The sequence below is a fragment of the Dama dama genome, chromosome 1, assembly GCF_033118175.1.
Source record: "Dama dama isolate Ldn47 chromosome 1, ASM3311817v1, whole genome shotgun sequence".
Classification (NCBI taxonomy): Eukaryota; Metazoa; Chordata; class Mammalia; order Artiodactyla; family Cervidae; genus Dama; species Dama dama.
Window position 1 is genome coordinate 56,928,572 of NC_083681.1, and position 23,674 is coordinate 56,952,245.

General features: G+C 40.9%; 1 protein-coding gene across 1 annotated transcript; it reads left to right on the forward strand.

Moving 5' to 3' along the window:
* Positions 1-22,831: 22,831 nt before the first annotated feature.
* On the forward strand, positions 22,832-23,457 carry LOC133054773 (ribonuclease kappa). The gene has a single exon (XM_061140084.1). The coding sequence runs from the start codon at positions 22,912-22,914 to the stop codon at positions 23,206-23,208; it is 297 nt and encodes a 98-aa protein (XP_060996067.1). The 5' UTR covers positions 22,832-22,911; the 3' UTR covers positions 23,209-23,457.
* The last annotated feature ends 217 nt before the right edge of the window (positions 23,458-23,674 follow it).

Consider the following 23,674-nt stretch of genomic DNA (forward strand, 5'->3'; position numbering starts at 1 on the left):
AACCCATGTCTCCTGTTTTGCAGGTGGATTCTTTACCAGCTGAGCCACAAGGGAAGCCCATGGCTCTTGATCATACTGGAAAAGTTTGACATCCATGCCTCTGAATCAAAACACCTTTCAGAAAAATCTAACTCTAACAGTAAGTTTCAAGAATACTGAAAGCAAATTATTTCACATATATTTTTATTTGGTTATATTTGATAGAGCACTGCATAATAATATTTTTATATGTTCTTTCAAACAGCATTAAAACCATAAGTGCTAAAACGTTATGTCGAAGTTCGACTGGCAGTGTTTTTCCCTTCTTAAGGTCTACTGTTTGAGACACAATTAATTTTTCAGATGTAAAATAAGAGCACATCTTAAAAATGAATGATGTCTCAAAGTAGATGAAATATGGTAGAACCACTTGATTCTCTTGCTTTCTCCAGTCGCTGGATTTTTCTTCCTAGAACACTTTTTTGTTTCTTTGCCTAATTAGTCTTACCCATCCTCTGAGTTTTGGCTTAGTTATCACTTCCAAGAAGTCTATGTGAGTACCCTTGCTATGTGTCTCCCATACCCCACTCGCATAACTTTCTCATCCTTTAACTGCTTGTATGGGTTTCTATCTCCCTCACAGGCTCTAAACTCCTTGCAAACAGGGGACTCCTCTGTCTTGCTCACAGGGTGCCCAGCACAGCTAGCACTCAGTAAAAATTCATTCAACAAAGAATAAATTATCAGATGAATAAGTGTCTCCACTGCAAGCATATAAATAAGCTCAATCTATTTTGAATGGTGAAGCAATAAGAATTTTATCTCACAGATGAGGAAACTGAGGCACAGGGAGTATGAGGCTAGTTAATGAGAGAAGCAAAGTTAAAATGTCTTAAGGTTCCACACAGTAACAGGGATCTCTGACATTTATTGGGTATTTACGGTGTGCCTGGCACAGTTCTGACCTCTGTGTATGTATAATTTCACTTAATTCTCATAGTCACTCGGGGTTAGGTGGATGTTGTTAGTATTCCCACATTATGAAAAGGGAAATGGGAGTGCAAAGAGGTAAACATTTCCTAAGATAATGGTGGCTTCCCTGGTAGCTCAGATGGTAAAGAATCTGCTTACAATGTGGGAGACCCAGGTTCAATCCCTGGGTTGGGAAGATTCCCTGGAGAAGGAAATGGCAACCCACTCAAGTATTCTTGCCTGGAGAATCCTATGGACAGTGGAGCCTGGCAGGCTACAGTCCATGGACTCACAAGTGAGTCAGACATGACGTGGTAGCTAACACACACAAGAGAGCTAATAACTGCTGCAGTTGACATACAAACTAAGGCAGACTCCCAGAAGTTCTACTCTCTATCACAGCATTAGAAAGCCAGGTAAACTGCATCAAAATATTTAGCAATAGTAAATACTATTAGTTACTAGCAGACGACTTCTTAAGAACATGGTTTCAAGCTGATCCGGCACAAATTGCTTTATCTCAGTGGATATTGATACTAACAAAAACAGAATTAATTTTAATAAGGTTAAAAAGTCACTTTAATACAAGTTAGGAGCCCTCAATTCTTTCTACACAGCCAACTCTTCAAGTGGCTATATAATCCTGGGTGAATCACTTAACTTCTCTGAAACTCAGTTTCTTCTCTAGTTAAAAAAAAAAGGTGGGGTAAGGCAACTGAACCCACTATCCTCTGATGGGGTTCGTCACTTTATCTCAAAACAATTAACAGGTACATCAAGTGGGAGAGATCAGCAGTGGTTATCATCCTATGCCAAATATTGAATTCGAGGATGTAACTTAAACTCCAGTGTTTGTTCTACAAAATTCAAATAATGTTTGGCAAGGTGAAGGGCTCTTGATCCTCTACCTGAAAGCATAGGTTTTCACATTTCAGCCATGGATTTCTTTTCCTTTCCTGCTATTAACAATGTTTGCATTAGTGGGGAGAGGGAAGCCCAGACTTGTGTTGACAGAGTTCAACTGTTGGGGAAAAGTACATACCTGGAGGGAGAACAGTGTTTAACAAGAAACAAGGCATCAGTCTCCACCTGACTCATTCCAAGCTGGGCCTCTCTCTGCCATTGCTTTGTTCCAGCACTAGATCAGAGGTTCATGTGGAAACTTGTTGAAGTCAAACACTATCAAAAACTGCAGCCCAGCTCTGCTGCAGAGGAAAACAAGATTCTAGCCAGATGAGTGTGGGAGCCAAGGCTACTGTGAAGAGCTGGAGATACTTCCCAGGGCTCCAGGGAGAAACAGACCCTCACTCTTCAGTGTCACAGGACTGCTGAAGCTATTTGTTTATCCAAACCTTTGGGAAAAGCTTTTCCAATAGGCCCTGGAATCCTTTTTCTTTTCTTGACTTGGTAAGAAGTTAAAGGTCATAATAAGTTATTCACAAGCTTTGCCTTCAAAGCTAGATTCTTATGTCAAAGCATCCAGTATTTTCAGGCTTCATGATTGTACTTTGAGCAAGATAAATATGGGTGGATTTCTCAACTTCTCAGAAGTTTAGTTTCCTTACCTAGAAAATGAAAATAATAATGCCCACAACTTGAAGATTAAATGGGATTAGAAAGTATCCCTAACATACAGTGTGCTTAATAGAAGGAGCTCTTCTGTGATTCCTTTCAAGAAGGGTGTGCATGTGCTCACTCAGTCATGTCTGACTCTTTGCCACCGCCTGGACTGTAGCCCCCCAGGCTCCCCTGCCCATGGGATTATCCCAGCGAGAATACTGGAGTGGGTTCCCATTTCCTCCTCCAGGGGATCTTCCCAACTCAAGCACTGAACCCGTGTCTCCTGTGTCTCCTGAATTGGCAGGTAGATTCTTTATCACTGAGCCACCTTGGAAACCCTTCATAAAGGGTATCCCAAGATCAAAAAAAATAATCCCAAGAAAAAAAATTTTTTTTTCATTTATTGTCTGCACTGGGTCTGATGCCGTGTATGGACAGACTTTCTCTAGTTGCAGCCAGTGGGGGCTACACTTCGTTGCGGGGCACAGGCTTCTCACTGCAGTGGTTTTCCTGGTTGTGGAGCACAGGTTCCAAGGTGCACAGGCTTCAGTAGTTGCAGCACATGGGCTTAGTTGCCCCGCAGCCTGTGGAACCTTCCCGATCCAGAGAGCAAACCCACGTCCCCTGCACTGGCAGGGGGATTCCTAACTATTGGACCACCAGGGAAGTCATCAGTCATTTTTTAAATCCTCTAAAAGCAAGCAAACTTGAGAAAGCAGCCCTTCCACTTAGAGATTTTCTATAAGATCTTTTCTGGTAGCTTACAACAATTCTTCTTCACATAACTAGAACTGAAAAAGAAAAAGTTGAGATAAATGTATAGAGAGATAGATAAATTGCATTTCCAATTTGTATTCATTCAACAAACATTTAAAAGCACCAGATTTGGAGTAGGATAATAATTGCTTCCTTTTTAAAGAACTTTTAGCTTACAATGATTTGTCACAAGCATTTATTCATTTGAAATTCCATCATACTATGTGAGAATAGACAGGATTTTTTTTATTGAGTATAGTTGATGTACAGTATTATATAAATTACAGGTATACAATATAGTGATTCACAATTATTAATGGTTATATGATTCACAATTGTTAAAGTTTATATTCCATCTATAATTATTATAAAATATTGGCTATCTTCTCTATGTAGTATGATATATCTTTGTAGCTTATTTTATACATAATGGTTTGTCCCTTTTAATCCCCTACCTCTACATATGGCCCCTCCTCCTTTCCTCTCCCCACTGGTAACCATTAGTTTATTCTCTATATCTGTGGCTATTTTTTGTTATATTCACTATTTGTTGTATTTTATAGGTTTCACATATAAATGAAATCATACCATATTTATCTCTCTCTGTCTGACTTATGTGGAAAGATACACCATATTTTTAGATTAGAAGAATTAATATTGTTAAACACTACCCAAGGCAATCTACCATTCAATGCAATCCCCATCAAAACACCCATAGCATTTTTCAAAGGTAAAGACACTTACTCACCTATTAGAGGTAAGAGTGAAGTTATAGCAGTCTAGTGAGTGCTAGAAGATCATAGTCTTTAATATCAGATAATCCTCAGTTTGAGAATTGGCTCTGATACCAGTTCTGTATCCCTCTGAGCAAGTTCCCTTTCTGCCCCTTATCTGTGAAATGGGAATAATATGCCTATTTTGTAGAGTTATTGTGGGGACCAGATAAAATAGTACATAGACGGTATAATTACACGCACCACTGTGTAACATATAGCTTAGCACACTATCGGTATCATCGTGGTCTTTATTATAGTTGTTATTATTGCTCAAGGAGCCAAACTAGCAGAATTAGGACTAAAACTCTTGCTTGCTAAATTCCATTCCGGTCTTTTCTGCCATACCGATTACTTCCAAACACGTCAAACATTACCTCTTTAAGAAAACAGTATCGTATATCGCTCATGTGTATATAACACAGCAGAGGTTGTTAGAGTTGGAGGAGGGAAGCTGAAGGGGCTCCTGCCCACCCCTACTTCCCACCACACAGACAGATTTCTCTTCACACGTGACGCTGCATTAACCACCAGGTCAGCTACCTGCGGTCACCATGGCCTGAGCGTCACCAGGGACTTGGTCTCAATGGGCTAAATGGGCAGGTAGACAGCAGTGCTTCCATTTTCCTTGTCAGGGCCATTTGCTTCTTCTCCTACTTATCTTGCTTTGCTCCTCATTTGCTGTCAACCTCTTGGTCCTTTTCTGATTCATGGGCTCTGTCAACTTGACCACTTCCTCAGTGTTAGCAAGGACTTGAGCCTTCCTGTTTTGTGCTGTCAACTAAAATCTGCTCTCCTGGTTCATGGACTCTCATCCACTTTGTATCCACCACCCACCTGTCACTGCCTGTAGGAGAGGGAACACTTCCACCCCTCTCTTTCCATCATGCAAGCTTTTGCCATCTCTTCCTAGTTCGCTCCCTAACTTTTCAAAAGAGGAAGAGTTATTCATCTGATTGATCAAAATTCTAGATCATTTTTCACATCACGTTTTCTTTGGGGTCAGATTCCTGTGTGCTGAAGGTACAGACCCATCTAACCCTTTACCTTCTCCAGGTGACCGCAAGTAGACATCCAGGCAGGCCACTGTCTCCATTTGCATGCCTAGGCTCGCTGGCCTTTGCCTCTACATAATTCAGCAGGTTAGAAGGATCCAGATTCAAGTTTTTGAGACATGAAGCCCAACTTAGTCTTTAAGCTAAAGTCAGCATTCAGCCCAGAGTGTAACAGTGAGGGTTATTGGATACGCCTGCATGCAGGTCAATTGGAATCCCAGTTAACTGCTACTCCTGACTGTATTTCCTACTGGGAAATCAACTGGGAGAAAAAGTGACTGGTGGGGAAGATCTAAGCCTTCCCATGCCCTTGGACAAAAAACCTTTAATAATCCCACCTCAAATCTGAGCACCTGTGCGACCTTTCTTCCTTAAGCCTGGCCCCCTTTCTCTGCTCCCAACTCTTCACAGGTTCCTCACCCTACAGTCATTCCCCTGGTGAAATAGAACATTGCAGACACCCCAGTTTGTGCTCCTCAGGCCCTGAGTCCGGAGTGTCTTTCCCACCACAAATCCATCCTCTCCCTGAAGTCTTCCATTAGCTCAATCAGAACGAGGTCTCCCTCCTCTGCTTACATAGCACTTAGCTTTTCATTCAGTTATAGCACTTGTTCTAAAAGTTACTTATAACAGGTCAGTCTTTCCCTTGAGATTGGAAGCAACACAAAAGCAGGGAGGCTGGTTAATCATTTCTGATACCCCCTCAACTTCTACTATTGGGCTTTACAAACTACAGATGCACAATAGTATATTGTGACTTGGAGCCAAATAATGCCCCAATAAAACTGATCAGAAGAATTATATATACAATAGTATATAATTAACATAATAATATATAGAATACCTTTGTAGCTTGCAAAGAACAATTATAAATAAAGTGAAAGAACGTGAAAGTTGTTCAGTCATGTCCGACTCTTTGTGACTCCATGGACTATAGAGTCCATGGAATTCTCCAGGCCAGAATACTGGAATGGGTAGCCTTTCCCTTCTCCAGGGGATGTTCCCAACCCAGGGATAGAAGCCAGGTCCCCCACATTGAAGGCAGATTCTTTACCAGCTGAGGCACAAGGAAGCCCAAGAATACTGGAGTCGGTAGCCTTGCCCTTCTCCAGCAGATCGTCCCACCCAGGAATCGAACTGGGGTTTCCTGCATTGCAGGAGGACTCTTTACCAGCTGAGCCATGAAGGAAGCCCCATTATAAATAGAAAAATACTAAAAGATACTTATATTTTATATTTACACTTATTGCTTGCTTGCATGCATGCTCAGTCATGTCCTATTCTTTGTGACCCCATGGACTACAGTCCACCAGGCTCCTCTGTCCATGGAATTCTGCCATTCCCTTCTCCAGGGGATACTCCCAACCCAGGGATCAAACTGGTGTCTCCTGTGTCTCCTACATTAGCAGGCAGATCCTTTACCACTAGCGCCACCTGGGAAGCCAAAGTCTCCTCCAAGAACTCACCAAAAACAAAAGTGCTGAATTTCTGAAAATGTGCCCTTTTGTAACAAGGTTGCTACTTTCTCCCTGCTTCTGCTTTTGTTAAGACTCTGACATCTGATGATGGGTTGGCTCTAAGGATAGACACTCCAGACAAAAAGGAGCCCTGTCTCTGGGAAGCTCTGGAGAGACTAGGGCATGCTGTTGGTTCCTCTGCTAGAGACCTGCTTTCAAGTTTGGTTGAGGAGGCCCCAGACAATGAGACTATGTTACCACCGACTTTTTTCACTTGTTGAATGCAGGCAAGTCCTGGAGCCTGCAGCTGACAGCTGTGTTTACAACTTCCCATCACCCTTGTTAATTAATGAATTCTGGGCCTGGTGCTCACCCTGAATAGACGTCTGCAGCATGGGATGGTGGCAAGTCATCCTTGCAGGAGAGCCACACAACACCTGGGCACTGGTGTTAATCAGGGGCGTTGCAGGCCATGCATGGGGGTGAGTAAAAAGTGGCTGAGACAATAGAACACAAGCCTTGTGCATGAAGGTTAACCAACCTAATACAATTCACAGATGCTTTCAGATTTAGTTTCCACAACTTTGAAGACTCTGACTCCTGCTTTACAAATGCACTGCACATTTCAGATTACATGCCTTAAAAAGTGTCCCCAAAGATGTGAACTAAAAATTATGACCACTTTCACTGAAATGATCAGTTATTCCCTGGATCATAAGATGTATCAATAAATCTTAGCAGAGGTTGTAAAGAAGCAGCTACCAGATAATTCCAAGGGAGGAAAGGGGTCTGTCTCATGTCCTAAAAGGACCTACCTCATCATAGACTCCAACCTTGGAAAGCTTTAAAATGGAAGCAGGGGAAATTGAACTAGAAAATGGCCTCAGTCTTCAGAATTTTACTCTCTAGAAAGAAAAATGTCTATATGTGGGATTGCAATGACAAGTGAATTATATCCTCAAACAAGGTTGCTCTGTGTGACTAGAGTCAAACAAAAATAGCATGACAGAACAGACTTGCTATCAAAATATTCATGAAGTTTTAGAAGATTACCGTGATTAGAAAAACTTGGGTTTTCATGTGTAAAGAAATTATCCCTGTCTTTTAGAATGCAATGGATCGAATAGTTTTTGTGATTATCTAATAGGAAAAAAAAACCCTCTAATATTAATACCAGGTGCCTAGTAGAACTCAGAATTTTCCATCCTATTTCTGGCTCTATCACAGCCAGCTGTGTGACCTTTGACTTCTCGCCTCCCCATCTAGTCTTCACTTTCCTCGTCTGCAGAGTGGTAGTAACAGCAGCTGGCTCGGTTCCTGCATTTTCCAGGACAGTTGATCTCTAACAGGGAAGGGATGGGAAATGGATTTGCAAACATGAAGGAGGAATAGGATGATGACAATTATATTCTAGAGTAGACGTCTTTCCTGTTTTCTGTTGCTGTAGTCCTCCTACCAAGGAACCTTTAGAACTCTGCGTTTCAAAACATTTTTAAAAGTCTGTTCCATTTGGGAATGTTTGGTGGCATGGGGCGGGGATGTACTTATGGGTTCCATTCAAAAGATAATCTACAAAGATGGTTAAGGAATACTGCCTTTTAAAAATATTATTTGGAAAAGGGGAAAAAATGAAATGTTAGCCTAATAAAGTGAGTATGAAGAAGCATTTATAAAATAGAGCAAACACTGAGTGACAGTTTAACTCAAGACATCAGATGGATGTATCTGGGAAGTAAACTTGGTGTATGGTTTCACACTTGAAAGAACATGGAGTCAAATACATTGATATATTCCTAGAACAATTTAGACTGTCAACATTGATGTGAGAAATCACCATTTTTCTATGGAGTCACAGAATTCTACAATACAGTATTTTCTTTACAGCTGCGAGACAAAGAAAGGTGTTATCAAAATCCAGTTATGAAAGGCACTATGCTGAGTGAAAGAAGCAAAATCAAAAAGTTACACGTTATGGTTCCATTCATGTGACATTCTCAAAAAGACAAAACTATAGTGGCAGAAACTCAATGAGTGGTCACCGGGGGTTCAGGATGGTGGCAGGTGAGCCTAGAGAGGGATAGCAAGAGAATTTTGGGGGATGAATGAACTATATGGCCTGATTCAGATGGTGGCTTACAAGCCTATGTGCTAAGTCACTTCAGTCTTATCTAACTCTGCAACCCTATGGACTGCAGCCCGCCAGGCTCATCTGTCCATGGATTCTCCAGGCAAGAATACTGGAATGGGTTGTATGCTCTTCTCCAGGGGAATCTTCCCAACCCAGGGATCGAACCTGCATCTGTCTCCTGCATTGACAGGTGGATTCTTTACTATCAGCGCTGACTGGGAAGCTCTACAAATCTGTATCTGTATTAAAACTCATAGAACTATAGACCGAAAATGAGTCAATTTTATTGTATGACTGTTTAATAATAAAATTAATGAAAGGAGGAAAGAGAAAAAATAGTCACATCACTGAATCATATGCAGGAGAACACAGTCCTTGATTTCTGAAATGTCATGGCTGTGTTTGTAAACAAGCTTTACCCCAGCACTTTTCAACATCAGTGGGCACAGAAGTCACTTCAGGCTTTATTTACAATGAAGATGCTCATAAAATGGGTCTGGAATGACATCTGAGTTTTTGCATTTCTATAACGTTCCCAAGTGTTGTCAATGCCTCTGCACCTGCATATAACACTTCAGAAAGTGTAGGTTTTGTAGAATTTAGTTCCTGTGGAGCAACTGTGGCAAATATGTGCTCTCGTGCCAACTGCCCACATCCCTTTACTTGTAATAGAGATCACTAGTCAGTCAAACACACTTTCCTCCTGAGCCTAGATAGGATCACCAGGTAGAATGCAGTTGAGGGCAGGTGATGCTCAATAAGGAAGATTATGTGAGTTGAAACCTACTGCTGGTCACCTTGTCCTGCAGTACTGATATAAGTCCCATCCATCAACAGTGCAAAGAATCCACTTGGAATACCTCCTTTCTTTCTTCAGGCCTTAAATTTCTGGTTCCAAAACTCTGTGTCCTAGACAAATTAGCCACAGTTAATTACAGATGTATCTTTTCTTTCAGCAGAGGTAAGAAAACCTATCTTTCCAACAAAAGTGGGGATATATCATCTACTTCTTTTATTAACTCCCTTAATATCACATTGTGCCTCAGTTTCTTCATCTACAAAATAAGAATTATACTGCTATCTCTAAGGTTGTTGTGAGAATTAACAAGAAATTAATGTGACTTGCTTGCTTAGAACAGCTCTCTGCCCAGAGTAAGACTCAGTAATGGGTAACTGTTATCATAATTCCTCAAGGAAGCCTAGCACAGTGCCATGTCCATGGCAAATGTTAAAGAAAAATACTATTTCTTCTTCCTGTTGATCATTGTGTAAATTAGATTTATTGAATGAGCTCTGGATCTGCTAAGATCCAGAACTTGGTCATTCTCATTGTTGTTATTCAGTCCAACTCTTTGCAACCCCATGGATTGCAGCACACCAGGCTTCCCTTTCCTTCACCATCTCCCTGAGTTTGCTCAAACTCATGTCCATTGAGTCGGTGATACCATCCAACCATCTCATCCTCTATCACCCCCTTCTCCTCCTGCCTTCAATCTCTCCCAGCATCAGAGTCTTTTCCAATGAGTCCTCTCAGGTGGTCCAAGTATTGGAGCTTCAGTTTCAGCATCAGTCCTTCCAATGAATAGTCATTTGTAGGCTTAGTAAATTATCTTTTCAGCAGTTAAACTTTTATCATTTAACTTTTCATCAACTTCATCAGTTGGAAATTTCTTTGCTAATTTTCCAAACCACAAAATACTGTGAATTTTCCAAGACCATGGACCTATTTTGTTATGCATTTCCTGTGTATTACAAGAGGCTAGTTGATGATATATTTTTTAATGTGAGGTTTTTCTAAAAGGAAAAATTAAAATTCAATATACAATATACTAATTTATGGCATTGGTTTGAGACAAAATCTTAAGAATTAGTTTTTTGGAGATAGAGAAATAGAATATGTAAAAACTCAATATTTGAGATTATATGCCATCTACTGAATGCCCTTCTCTGGTCTGTCATGATAGCTTCTGTTACACATTTTCCTGGTTTTACGTGTGTGCACTCATTCAGTCGAGTCCAATTCTTTGCGACCCCATGGACCATACCCTGCCAGGCTCCTCTGTCCATGGAATTTTTTTTTTCTGTTCATGGAATTTTCCAGGTAAGAATACTGGAGTCAGTTGCCATTTCCTTCTACAGAGGATCTTCCCTACCCAGAGATCAAATCCTCGTCTCTTGCATCTCCTGCGTTTTGGTAGGCAGATTCTTTATACCAATACACCACCTGGGAAGCCTTCTTTATGTATGTAATGTCAAAAAATTCATGACTATTATTTAATGTATTTTCAGCTTTAAAAGGCACAATAGTATATGTGTGACAACATATAACATGTGTAACAACATAAATAAGGGCTAAGAACAATTACAAAAGAAGAAAAAATACTGCTATAGAGAAGCCAAAATGAAGAGTAAAGCAAGCATTGAATTTAGAGCCAAAGATGGTGGTGAAGCATCAGTTCTGTCCCTCTACCTCTCTGAACTTTCATTTATTAGGATTAATAAAAAAATGGGATAAGTTATTTTTATGATTAATTTCAGTTCTGACAGTCTATATATTGATAACATTACATAACACTCATGGGTTTCATTCAAGCATTAAAAAAAAATCTGTATAGTTATTCCAAGTATCCAGGTGACAGCAAAAGAAAAAAAATTATAGTACTTCCAAAGTCTAGTCTAGGTAATAATTGAGGGCTTATTTTCACCCGAGTTACTGGTTTTCTGCCACTGGAGGGCGTGCGGTGCTTGGTTGTAAACTGTCCCTCTGGGCTTCGCTCTCTTGCTCACAACTTCATTTTCAGTCCACTGCGTTGGAATAGAGCATCAGAGAAACCACCTCCCTCATTTGGCAGAGTTAACAGATGAGGGGTAGGCCTCGCAGAGTGTGTGAGCTATCCAACAGAGAAAAATCTCCTTAATCTGCCTGGTGCCATTTCAACTACCCTCATCTCCCCTTAATAGTAGCCCCATGCAGACCTTCACACCACGTCCCCTCTTCCCTCAGTTCTGAGTGCATTTCTGCTGCTCTCTCCTTCATGTGGCTTTTCCAAGTCCCCTTGCATTTTTCACAAGTCTCCAGCAGAGACTAGATCCTGGTCCTCTTGAATATGGCCATTCCACCTAGCAGGTGGAATGGATTTAGTTCACCAACAACCAGACTCCACTTACTGGTCTCTAGAAGATTTGCTCCATTCTTGATCTAGGATACGAATAGTGCAAAAGGTGGAAGAAATGGCACTTTCCAGGAAGCTGGTTTTTATTGAAACTCTAGTGTCCACTGGGTACAAGGAATGGGTCCCACCCTTTAAGGAGCTCCTAGACTAATTAGGAGGACTAAACAGAGAATGGCAGGGATGGGATACAGAATGATAAATCTTGAAGGAACTTTAGACTTCTTTTTATATGTGAACAACTGAAGTTCTATGTTGAAAACAATTGGGAGGTCTTTTCCCAACTTAGAATGAGTGCTGTGATCAATTACTCATGTCTGCCATGGGCATGGACTGGAGCTGATACGCATGCATTTACCAACCCTGATTTTCCATTCCAGGCCCCACTTTTTTCTTTTTTTTCAGTTGGGGAAACTGAGGCCTAAAAGAGGAAAGGAATCTAGTCAAGGTCATTCAATTAAGCGTCAAAGAATAAGTTTTCAAAGCATTATAACCTTAGGCAAATCAGTCTAGAGTTAGAGGAGGGTATTTTTTCTATTCTGAAAGCCCTGACTGGTTCTTCCACCTCACCTAGTTTTCCTGGCACACTTGGACTGATTTGTTCCTTCTTTTGAAAATATTCCATGATTTCTTCTTTCTTTTTCATTTTTTTTCTTATGCAATTGTCACTACTTATTAAAGAATGCATGTCACACATTTAAATAACAAAGCATAAAATGTAATAAATACCCACCCTGTAATCCATCCCTTTATTTAACAAATAGAAGCTATTTCAAACCAAGGAGTAGGCTTACTATGAGGTCTGGGCTGAAGGTCAGATTAACCTCAAGATTTACACCCCAGGGGCTCTAAGAGCAGAGGTAAAAGTGAGTGGCTCTCCGTGAAATCATCTCCAATAATGGGGGGCAGAACAAAGATTAAATTAAAATTAATTAAATTGATTAAATTAAATTAAATTGATAAAATAACACAATATAACTCTAATAACAATAGAGTTAGTAGGCTTCTGTTAGGGCCAGACAACAGTTGCTGCCAGCTTTGAAAGAGATGCATCCAGTAGCAATACTTGATGATTTCATGAATCAATAAATTCTTAGAAAGAGAAACAAACTAGTCAAGTGAGTAAACTTGCCTGATATAAAGCTACAAAGCAACCTGATACAGGAAAATGATTCCCAAAAGACAAGAAACTGAAGATTCATCCCAGGACTTACAGTCCCCAAAGTTAAAGTGTGGATTTCTTGTCCTTCTCATCCTCCAGCAGGAGGGTTCTGCTCGGTTCTTTTTACTTGCATCCTCTAAAGGGGATGTTCAGTTCACCCTGAATTGACTTCAGAAGTCCAAAGAGACTCAAAGGCTCTGCAGTACAATAAAACCACCTATGTCCTTAATTCTTTTCCTTCCCTTGTGCATATTTTTCTGATTTGAAAGATACCGGGGGAAGGTCTGGGACCTAATCAGATAAACAGTTCCTCCATGACACAGTCCCTCTACAAGGAAAGTTTCGACACTTCGTCTCTTCCCAACAATAGTGTAGCCTCCCACTCCAGGGCCGTGAGCTTCTCTCTGTGTGATCTGCGTCCCACTCTCTCCCTGTCTCCAGCGGTGCATGCGTGTCTCTCGTTCTCTGCAGTGGTTGCCAGAAATCTCTTAATCTCCTTTGGATATAATCTCCTGTTCTATTTTAGTCTTCACACTTTCTTTTTTTCAATCTCAAAAGAAGCCTAAATTGGGCAAAGGTGATTTGGTCAGTTTATTTTCAAATTCACCTGAAGGGAAATCCTGAAAGTAATCACATTAAGAAGAGGACACCTTTCTTCTCTTTCTATTAAAGAGAACCTCAGGGCCTGATCTAGACCACCCCCCCAAAAGCAAGATCTAGCCTTTTTAAAGCCTAATACAATCTTTAGCTTTTTCAAGAACACCCCCCAGCCCCCGCCGCCCCGTTGGATCTGCTCTCCAAAGAGTCTGTATAATACAAACTGTAAAGAAACTATACTTCCATAAAATTAATTTAAAAAATAAAAATGGACAATCAACAAAAACCTACCATATAGCACAGAGAACTCTGCTCAACACTGTGTAACAACCTAAATGGGAAAAGAATTTGAAAAAGAATAGATACATGTATGTGTATAACTGACTCACTTTGCTGTCCACCTGAAACAACATTGTTAATCAACTATACTCCAAAATAAAAATTAAGAGGGTTTTTTTTAAGTCTATTAAATGAAGATGAAAATAAATGCCTAATAGCTCTGCTGTGTTCATAAAGATAGTGTACCCTACCCTGCCTACACAGTTCTTGGTTTTGCAAAGAATGCTCCCTGAATTCTCTCCCTTCCCTAATTACGATGTACATTGCTAAGAACTTGTTCTGTGTGAGTTTTCCATTAGAAGATTTTAAATAGATAAAGAGTCCTGACTTTGCCCCAAGTCCTACCCCCATGACAGTAATTACCCAGCTAGGTTGAAAAGTGATTTAACATAACTTTTATGCTCTACAAGCTAACAGTAAACTTCTATTATTTGCCTAACATATGTCCTGAGATCTTCCCAAATCTCCAATTTTGAGAACACTCATGGCATCTAATTTTCCCTGGTACATGTTTATTTAACTTTGCTGTGCAATCTTATTTTACTTGATCCCCACTGATAAAATCCCCTCCTTTTTGAAATATTCTTCCTTTGGTTTCCATTCTCTCAGTTTCCTTTATTGGCTCCATCTCCTCTGCTAAAATTTAAAGTCCTCAAAGCACAGTGCTGACTCCTTTTCCTTTTCACTTGACATTTTTACCACAAGGGTTCTTACCCATTCACCAGACATCAAAGACCATCCATATGCAGAGGACTGCCATATTTATCTTTCTATTCCAGATAACTCTTTGACCTCCCAGCCAAAACTTGCAACTGCTTATTGCATGCTTGTGCTGGGATATCTGCTTCACATTTCTATAACCAAGCTCTTGATTACCTCTGTTAAGCCTTTTATTCTGGTAGCCTTCTCCATCTCAACAGATGTCACCTTTATCTACCCATTTGCTCAGGCAAACTCGAGTCATCCTTAATTCTTCCTTCTCCCCCACACCCATCTTCTCATATTCAGTCCATCACCAAATCCTCTAATTCCTACTTCCATATATATCTCAAATCCATCCCCTCTTTCCCATCATTGCTATTCCCCAAGTCTAAGATGCCATGACCTCTTCTGTCTTCTTCTAATGCGTAAGTACACAAACATTAAATACACAAAGCAGCCTGGATGATCCTTTAAAATTATACATCAGATCATATCACCCTCTGGCACCAATCACTTAAATGGCTTCTCTGCCCTGTTATGACACCACAGATCCTTTCCAGGGCCCACACAGCATGCTCTGATCTTGTCATCCACCTCTCCAGCCTCATCTACCGCTCTCCTGGCACCCACTCTGCTCAGCCACCATGCACCAAATCAATATACAGAAACCTTAATGAGCTGGAATGCTCCGGGTCACTGAGGAATAAGCAAAGCAAGTTTTGTGTTTCCACTCTTTGGGGTTGAACGTCTTTCCCGAAAGTGGGAACCCTCTGTGCTACTCTGAATGTCAAAGTCAGCAAAAAATAACAGTAATGTTCATCATAAACTGAAAATATGACAGGGCTTTGGCACCATTTTTCACCAGTAATAAGTGCATGAGTTACTGATCAGGGCAGTGGGTAAAGGGGGAAAAGGCATAGGAATGAATTTTACTGTTTTCACAAAATTCACTGGGCTGGCTTTTCTATGATTGTATTTGTATTTTTGAGGAAACTAAGCTATTTTTTTTTTTTAGCTGTCTGCTAATTGGCCTCATTGCTCTTAACAGAGGAATATGGGGAGAGATTCTTAATAGTTCACACACATGGCTCATTAATCCCGCTTAGCCTAGACAGCTTTCATCTGTGGATGTATGTGTATTTGTGTATGCGGCTCTGTGTCATGGGAAAGTTATTTAAATTTTCTGACCCTCAGTTTTCTCATACACAAAAAGGGATGATAAAAATCAAGGTTGTCCCGAGTCTATATGAAGCATTTAGAACAGTAAGCCCTGAAGTTAATAGTTATTGTTAGCAAGTGGGGAGGGAAGATTCATAAATAAATCTCCCTTAATATTTTGTCTTACTTTCTCCCAAACCAAGATCACTTCATTTTACTATTACTAACTGTTAAAATTCTATAAAGGTACTATATAATTTCCTTTTCCCAATGACATCTTTGTCCTCTCCAAAATAGACATTCTAGGATTGGACAGTGGTTAAGGAGACACGATTCATGCTACAATGCTGTGCTTTGGGGCCTTGTGAAATTCCTTTTTCTGAACGTAAATACTTTTAAAACAGAGTGCTGTTATCTCAAGGTCTGGCCCCTGGGTTTTAGATAAGCTGGGACTTTCCATCAGTCTTCTTGCTCATAGTAAACATCATCTCTCTCAAAATGCACCCTGTCTCTCTTGTAGGGCTCCAAACAAGTCAGATATTCAAACAGAAGGTTCCTGACATTGCCATGAAGAAAGATGACTCTGGGAGAGATTTTCCATGTTACACCAGATTTGAAGGCCAAAGGGTCAGCTTGGGCAACTCGAGTCCTCCATCAATAATTCCAGCCTGGACAGGATCATCAATTCCCTTCATCTTGAGCAAGACCTGGGATCACTCTGTTAGAAGCTAAGCCAATGGCCTCAGATAATTTAACATTCTTCCCTTTACTAGGTTATCCTCAAATAGAACATCATGGGCCCATCTAAAGCCAGCAAGATTTAAAGGAAGTTAGAGACCAGCTGTATACAGAAAACAACGTCTTTACCGTATGGGAGATAAAAGTGAAGGGGAGAGGTTGGTCTCTTTAGGAAAATTTATTGAATCATTTTAAGGAGTGATAGTACAGGGATTCAGATGTCGAAAGCAAAAGCCTATCTAGAGAAGACAATCATGTGACTATTCCTTTAGGTTTCCATAATTAACTTATGCTGCAAGTCTGCATAAACAAATGTTATGAAACAGAATGTGAGAATGACTCTTCCATTTCTACAAATGAAACATTGATGCTAGCAAATTATAGGTCATCGTTCAAATGCTAACCATACCAGAAATCCTTAAATACAATGATTATGTCACCTGTCTATATTAGTATTCATTTATAAACAAGAGTCAGTAAACTCCTAGTCAATGTGTAAGACATTAAAAGACCAATTAGCAAAAATTATCTACGCCAAAAGAGTCACAGATAAACCTGGTTTCAGTTACCAAAAGGGGAAAACACATACATGTGAAACAACACAAGTACGATCTGTAATTTTAGAAGAATTGGAAACAGCGATGTTTAAGGGAAACCAGTTGTTGACTGCCCGGCAATATTGGTACAACACGTACAACTTTGGGGTTCTTTCTGTATTGGTGACAATGTGAAAGAGATGTGATACATTAACATCACCAGGAGATTTCTGTCCTGATGACAGAGTCTCAAATGTGTCTCGATTTGTTATGTTAAATTAATCTAAAAGAGAACAGGAATTTTTCTAAAGTTTTGTGTCTGTGAGGAATTATATTTTAACCTTCCAGCTCACTTCCATACCTGTTATCTTCTGTCATTTCCTCTCCTGGGTCCAGAAGGAGGCCTGCCTATGAACTGAGAGATGAAGAGGAAGGCTCCTGGTTTGGGATGGACACCTACTCTGGTCACGTGTCACGCTGGAAGCCAGAATATTATGGCTCTTGAATTTCCTTCTACATGATCCTAAAGAAGGGAACACAAAGAAACAGACATAAGAATTTCATGTAATTATGAGTTATCATTTTGTCTCTAACAGATTTACAGAGAGATGAAAAAAACTGTTCAAAAGAGAATTTGCTTCAGAAAAAAAGGACTTGAAAAATCACACAAAAAAAGGACTTGAAAAATCACACTCAAGCTTTCGATTTTTCTTCTTTCTTTTTTCACTTCTTACCCATCTCTCCTTTCTTTGATTTGCCTTTTCTTTGTTAATATATTTCTAACTTTTTAGATTTTCAAACGCAACATCTTTTGCAGAACCAAAGTGTAGTATTCATTTATTTTTAATCAGAAGGCAATGCATAATATTTATTCTCCTGAAACATAAGGTCAGACTATTATTATTCATTCAACATTTTTCAGACTGATGATTTGAAATACAAATTGAAACTGTCTTCTTTTAAAGCTAAATTAGTAATTTTTTTTCAAAAATCAATCTTCATATTTTTAATCCCAGGCCCCCCAAAAAGGTAATAACAGTTAATTTTGCATTACAATGTCATCAGCACTTCTGGCTGGTCCTCTGATTTATTCTTAAGCTCTCCTAGGTTTCCACACAAATGCCAACACAACAAAGTGTGTGCCTACCCCACACTTTGAATTTTAAGGAGTAAATACTTAGGCAGACACAAACAACCATGAACTTTCTCAACCCTCTCTTCTTACTTCCCAAAGAAAGCAGGAGGATGATAAAATCAAGAAGGACAAAGATGAGATGGAACCAGGATGATTTTCAAAAAGTCAAATCTACTAACATCCCCCTTCTCAAAAGCCTTCATGTCGACTCACAACCAAAGGACCAGCACAACCCCAGAGAGAGAAATTCAAACTGACTGAAAACTGTCTTTTCTTAAAAGCTAAACTAGTAATTTTTTTTCCAAAATCAATCTCCGTACAATCAGGCGCTGTACACCCAGCCTTTCTCTATCTCTCCTCTTGTCATCCAATTTGCTCCAGCTACACCGTCTGCTGGTGCTTCTCCAGACACATTCTGTTCTTTCCTGTCCAGCTCCCCGACTCATCACAGGTGTTTTACAAACCATGACTGGTCTTCATCGCATTTGTCTTCTCGCCAGCTGGAAGAATGCTCACTCCTACTTATTGTTTTCATGTGTTTTCTAAGTTGAGTTTACGTGTGTATGCTCAGGCACTCTGCTGCTGCTGCTGCTGCTAAGTCGCTTCAGTCGTGTCCGACTCTGTGCGACCCCATAGACGGCAGCCCGCGAGGCTCCACCATCCCTGGGATTCTCCAGGCAAGAACACTGGAGTGGGTTGCCATTTCCTTCTCCAATGCATGAAAGCGAAAAGTGAAAGTAAAGTCGCTCAGTCGTGTCCGACTCTTTGCCACCCCATGGACTGCAGCCTACCTGGGTCCTCCATCCATTGGGTTTTCCAAGCAAGAGAACTGGAGTGGGTTGCCATTGCCTTCTCCAGCTCAGGAACTCAGTCATGTTCAAATCTTTGAGGCCCCATGAACTGTAGCCTGCCAGGCTCCTCTGTCCATGGAATTTTCCAGGCAAGACTACTGGAGTGGGTTGCCATTTCCTCCTCCAGGGGATCTTCCCGACCCAGGGATCAAACCTGTGTCTCTTGAATCTCCTGCATTGGCAAGTATTTGCCACTAGCACCACCTAGGAAGTCCTCAAGTTGAGATTATTGAACAGTATTTAAAGTCTCCAACTTTGTCAGTGTTCTTACACTGCTTATTTGTAGGCTAGGAAGTCATGTGCATGGATAAAATGTAAATAGTGTAACTTTTCAAAGGAGGAAGTTTTACATTTAAATTTATATTGGCATACAGTAGATCTACAATATTGTATTAGTTTCAGGCATACAGTAAAGTGATTCAGTTATACATATATCTATTTCTTTAGAGATTCTTTTCCCATATAGGTTATTACAGAATATTGAGCAGCGCTCTCTTTGCTATAGAGTAGGCCCTTGTTGATTATCTGTTTTATATACAATAATGTGCCATGTTAATCCCAACCTCCTAATTTATCCCCCCTGCCCTCCATTTTCCCTTTTGGTAACCATAAGTTCGTGTGCTGTGAGTCTGTCTCTGTTTTGTAGATAAGTTCATTTGGGCCTCTCACTTTCCACAATGACCCACATTCTTCCTGCAGAGTGTGTATCTCTCTTTCTTCATACCTTTAAAAAAAATTCATTTGTATCATTCTTTCAGCTTCCACACATAAGTGATATCATATGATATTTGTCTGACACAGAATAAAAATTTGACCAGGTATTTTCAGAAGTGGAGTTGTCACCCTGGCCCAGCAACTCCACTTCTGAAAATTTATTCTAGTGAATAATCCTGTATAGACACAAGCAAGTTTATCATCGCAATGCTTCTACTATCAAAATGTTATTTTAAAAAATAAAAATTCCCAACAGTGAGAGATTCATGAACTAAATGATGGCTCATTCATACCATGGAATGGAATGGGATCTAGCACTGCACTAGGAAGCATGTATACTCAATCCATGTGGGACAATGAAAGCTAAATGAAATAAAAGTATTTGCAGCCTTGCAGAAGAAAGAAGGCAGGATGTCAATAAATTTTTTAAAAATGTAGTCTGCATACTATAATCACTTTTTAAACAGAAGTAATGTATTTTATTTATAGAAAATGTCTAAAAGAGTACGTGGTTATTTTTCATTAGTTGGGTAACTGTTTAAAATGTTTAAATAAGATACTGTGAAGTCAGGTAAACACTGTACTCCAAAAGGAACATATTGGATGGCCAAAGGCAAGGCTTTCCAGGAACAAACCAACCCAGACAAAACCCATTAGGTTGCAAGCCTTGGAAAAGTCTAATCTATGTCTGTGGGTTAACCCAAGGATGTGCTAGGCCCCCCCCCCCCACCATGGAAAGCTGAAACACCCCATTACATAAGCCACAGTCGTCTTTACATCAGCTAATACGTGTTTTTAAAAAACAGAACTTTTATTAGTTTTTGTTTTTTTCAGAACTCCTCTTATTGCACCCATCTCACCACCCACATGCTCAGCTGAATCACTTCATCAAGGTGAGAATGAAACTCATTTCCTACATTTTACCTCCAATCCCATTTTAACAGTTTGAAATCCATCCATCAACCAGAAAAATTTCAACTAACACATCTTAAAAACACACAGAAAAGGTAAACCGAAAGCTGAATTGCACTTTCTTGGACATTTCATCCCCCAGTAGATTTTTCAAATTCCATGCTAGGTCATGATTGGGTAGCTTCATTGATTCACCACTAACCAGTCACCCGATGGCTTAAAACAGAGCTTGCAGTTTTAATGGAGATGTTATCACCAAAGTCAGGGGCCTGGGAGACAGCTGGCTTCTTTTACAGAAACTGACATATCTGGAAGGAGATTCAGCCCGGCTTCTGAATGTAAACAGGAATTAGTCAGGTAGAAGCAGAACAAATAAGCACGCTGATTGAGAGATCTTTCCCAAAGAGCGGGACCCGGGGAGTGGAACACACACCCAAACCCTCCCTGGGGTTTCAACCAGACTCAAGAGTGTGGAGAAGGAGGACAGGCTTTGGAGTGGACAAACCTGATTTAGAATACTGGTCCAGCCAGCTCCTAAGAGTATGTGCCAGGCAAATTGCAAAACTCTCTGAATCTCAGTCTTCCTGCCAGGAAAATGGATGCAATTACATCTACCTCACAGGGTCGTTGGGAATAATTAGAGCTAAAATGGGAACTCATAAGGCCTAGCGCATCATAAATACTAAACAAATGGTGACACTGTTATTTGAGGAGGAAAAGAGAAGCCAAGTGGGATACCGGAAACACCCTTAAGGAAGAGATTTCCAAACGTTCTCTTTTCATTTCACACCAGCCAACGTCCGACAACATCCAGCCAGAGTAGAGGCACCAGCTGAATTCACTCTCTCCATCCAGCTAGAGGTCAATGTTACACCAGTCTCCCAGAGGAAGAAAGTAGGGATCCTATTTCTAGAGACTCCTTCTGCCTTTCCAGCCTCATGCCTGCCCTTCAGTGTCTTTTCCTACAATATTCAGGATGAATTCACCATCGTGAGGAAGCATCTCGTCATCAGAGAATTTCATCCACTCCTCACTCATGGTTGTGACTGATGGACTGGAGGCACAGATCTAAAAAATAAAGGGGGGAAGGGATTTGAGAGAATAAGAGTTACCAGCTGAGTCTGGCATTCTTCATGGAAGGTTCACTTGAGTTATTGGAGTTTAATCATAAACCCATTATTTGGAAATGCAAAATTCATTGATGTTCAGGGACCTGGCATTTTTCAGCCAGCCTACTGCCTGCCAAATGAGATCCCACTTGCTTGAATGAGGCTAGAAAAGAGACCACTGTCGTTTCCAGGGGCCTTACTGGGTCATTTCCCATCACCTTACATGCCAGTGCAATCTGGTTTTCCCTCTCTGTCTCTGTGTCTCTTTCTGTGTGAGTCTCTTTGTCTCTCTGTCTCTATCTTATGTCTCTCTCTGTTAGAGACACACACACACAGAGTTCCCCAGGAGGATGATGAAAGCAATGGCTAAAGCGAAGTGACAAACGGCGTTTCTGGAGCAAAAGGCTCACTGGCCTGGAAGAAATCTCAGACATTGTGTCCCCTATCTGTCTGATACGATTTCATCTAAAATCCTTCCCAGCTGAATGGAGATCAGGCCAGTCTAAATGACTGCCACAAAGTCGATCCTTCCTTTTTTACCACTTCATTCATTCATCCCAACAACAAACATCTATTAAATGCTAATAACAATAATAAAAGCCTACATTTGCTAAGCCCCTACTATGCACTAAGTATGCACTGCCAAGGTGGATCAGCAGTAGAGAATCTGCCTGCAATGCTGGAGATGCAGGAGATGTGAGTCTGACCCTTGGGTTGGGAAGATCCCCTAGAGGAGGACATGGCAACCCACTCCAGTATTCTTGCCTGGAGAATCTCATGGATAGAAGAGTCTGGTGGGTTACAGTTCATAGGGTCACAAAGAGTCGAACACAACTGAAGTGACTGAGCACGCACCCATAAGCACCAAGTATAATGGTGGGGAAAAGAGCCAAGGTGCCCAGAGCTAAAGGTCTTTTCTAGATATTAAATAAATAGCTACAAACAAAAATATAGCATTACAGCCTCTAAGCAGTGCTATGAAGGAGTTCAGAAAGCTGTAAGTGTTCAATTAGAAACCTGACTTCAGCTCTCTTCCCAGCTCCTAGGGGCTTCCTCTCACCGATTTCCTACCTGGCCCATATCTAGGCGATCCCCGACTCCTTTCTCCATGGCGTCGCTTCTGTGCTGTGGGCCCAAGCTGGCCGCCTGCGGCATCGTCCTCAGCGCCTGGGGAGTGATCATGTTGATAATGCTCGGAATCTTTTTCAATGTCCATTCTGCTGTGCTAATTGAGGACGTTCCCTTCACGGAGAAAGATTTTGAGAATGGCCCCCAGAACATATACAACCTTTACGAGCAAGTCAGCTACAACTGTTTCATCGCGGCGGGCCTTTACCTCCTCCTCGGAGGCTTCTCTTTCTGTCAAGTTCGGCTCAATAAGCGCAAGGAATACATGGTGCGCTAGAGCACGGTCGCGCTCCCCCTCTCCAGCCCCCTCCTCTATTTAAAGACTCTCCCCACCAGGTCACAGCCCCCCGACCCCCATTCTCGTGCCCTCTGCGGACTAGGTTTTCTTGGCGAGAGACCCAATCCCTTGTTCTCCAACCTCTGGCGCCCGGCTCCTGCGGAGGGAGGTTGGGGTTGGCCGTTCCCTGTCCCTCCGGCCCCCTCGCCTCGTCCCGTTCCACAATAAAGAGAAACTGCTCTCTCAAAAAAAAAAAAAAAAAGAAACCTGACTTCATCTGGGGAAGACCTTGATTTGTCCAGAGAACTAAAGGAAGGTTGTGTCCTTAGAGCAAGTGGAGCAAAAGTCTAGAGAAGTGGGCTTGGGCTGGACCATCCTGATCTCATTAAGTTTAGAAAGGCTTTTGTCTTTTTCCTGAGCAGTGGGAAGACACTGAAGGACATCCATAGAATTAATCTTAAAAGAA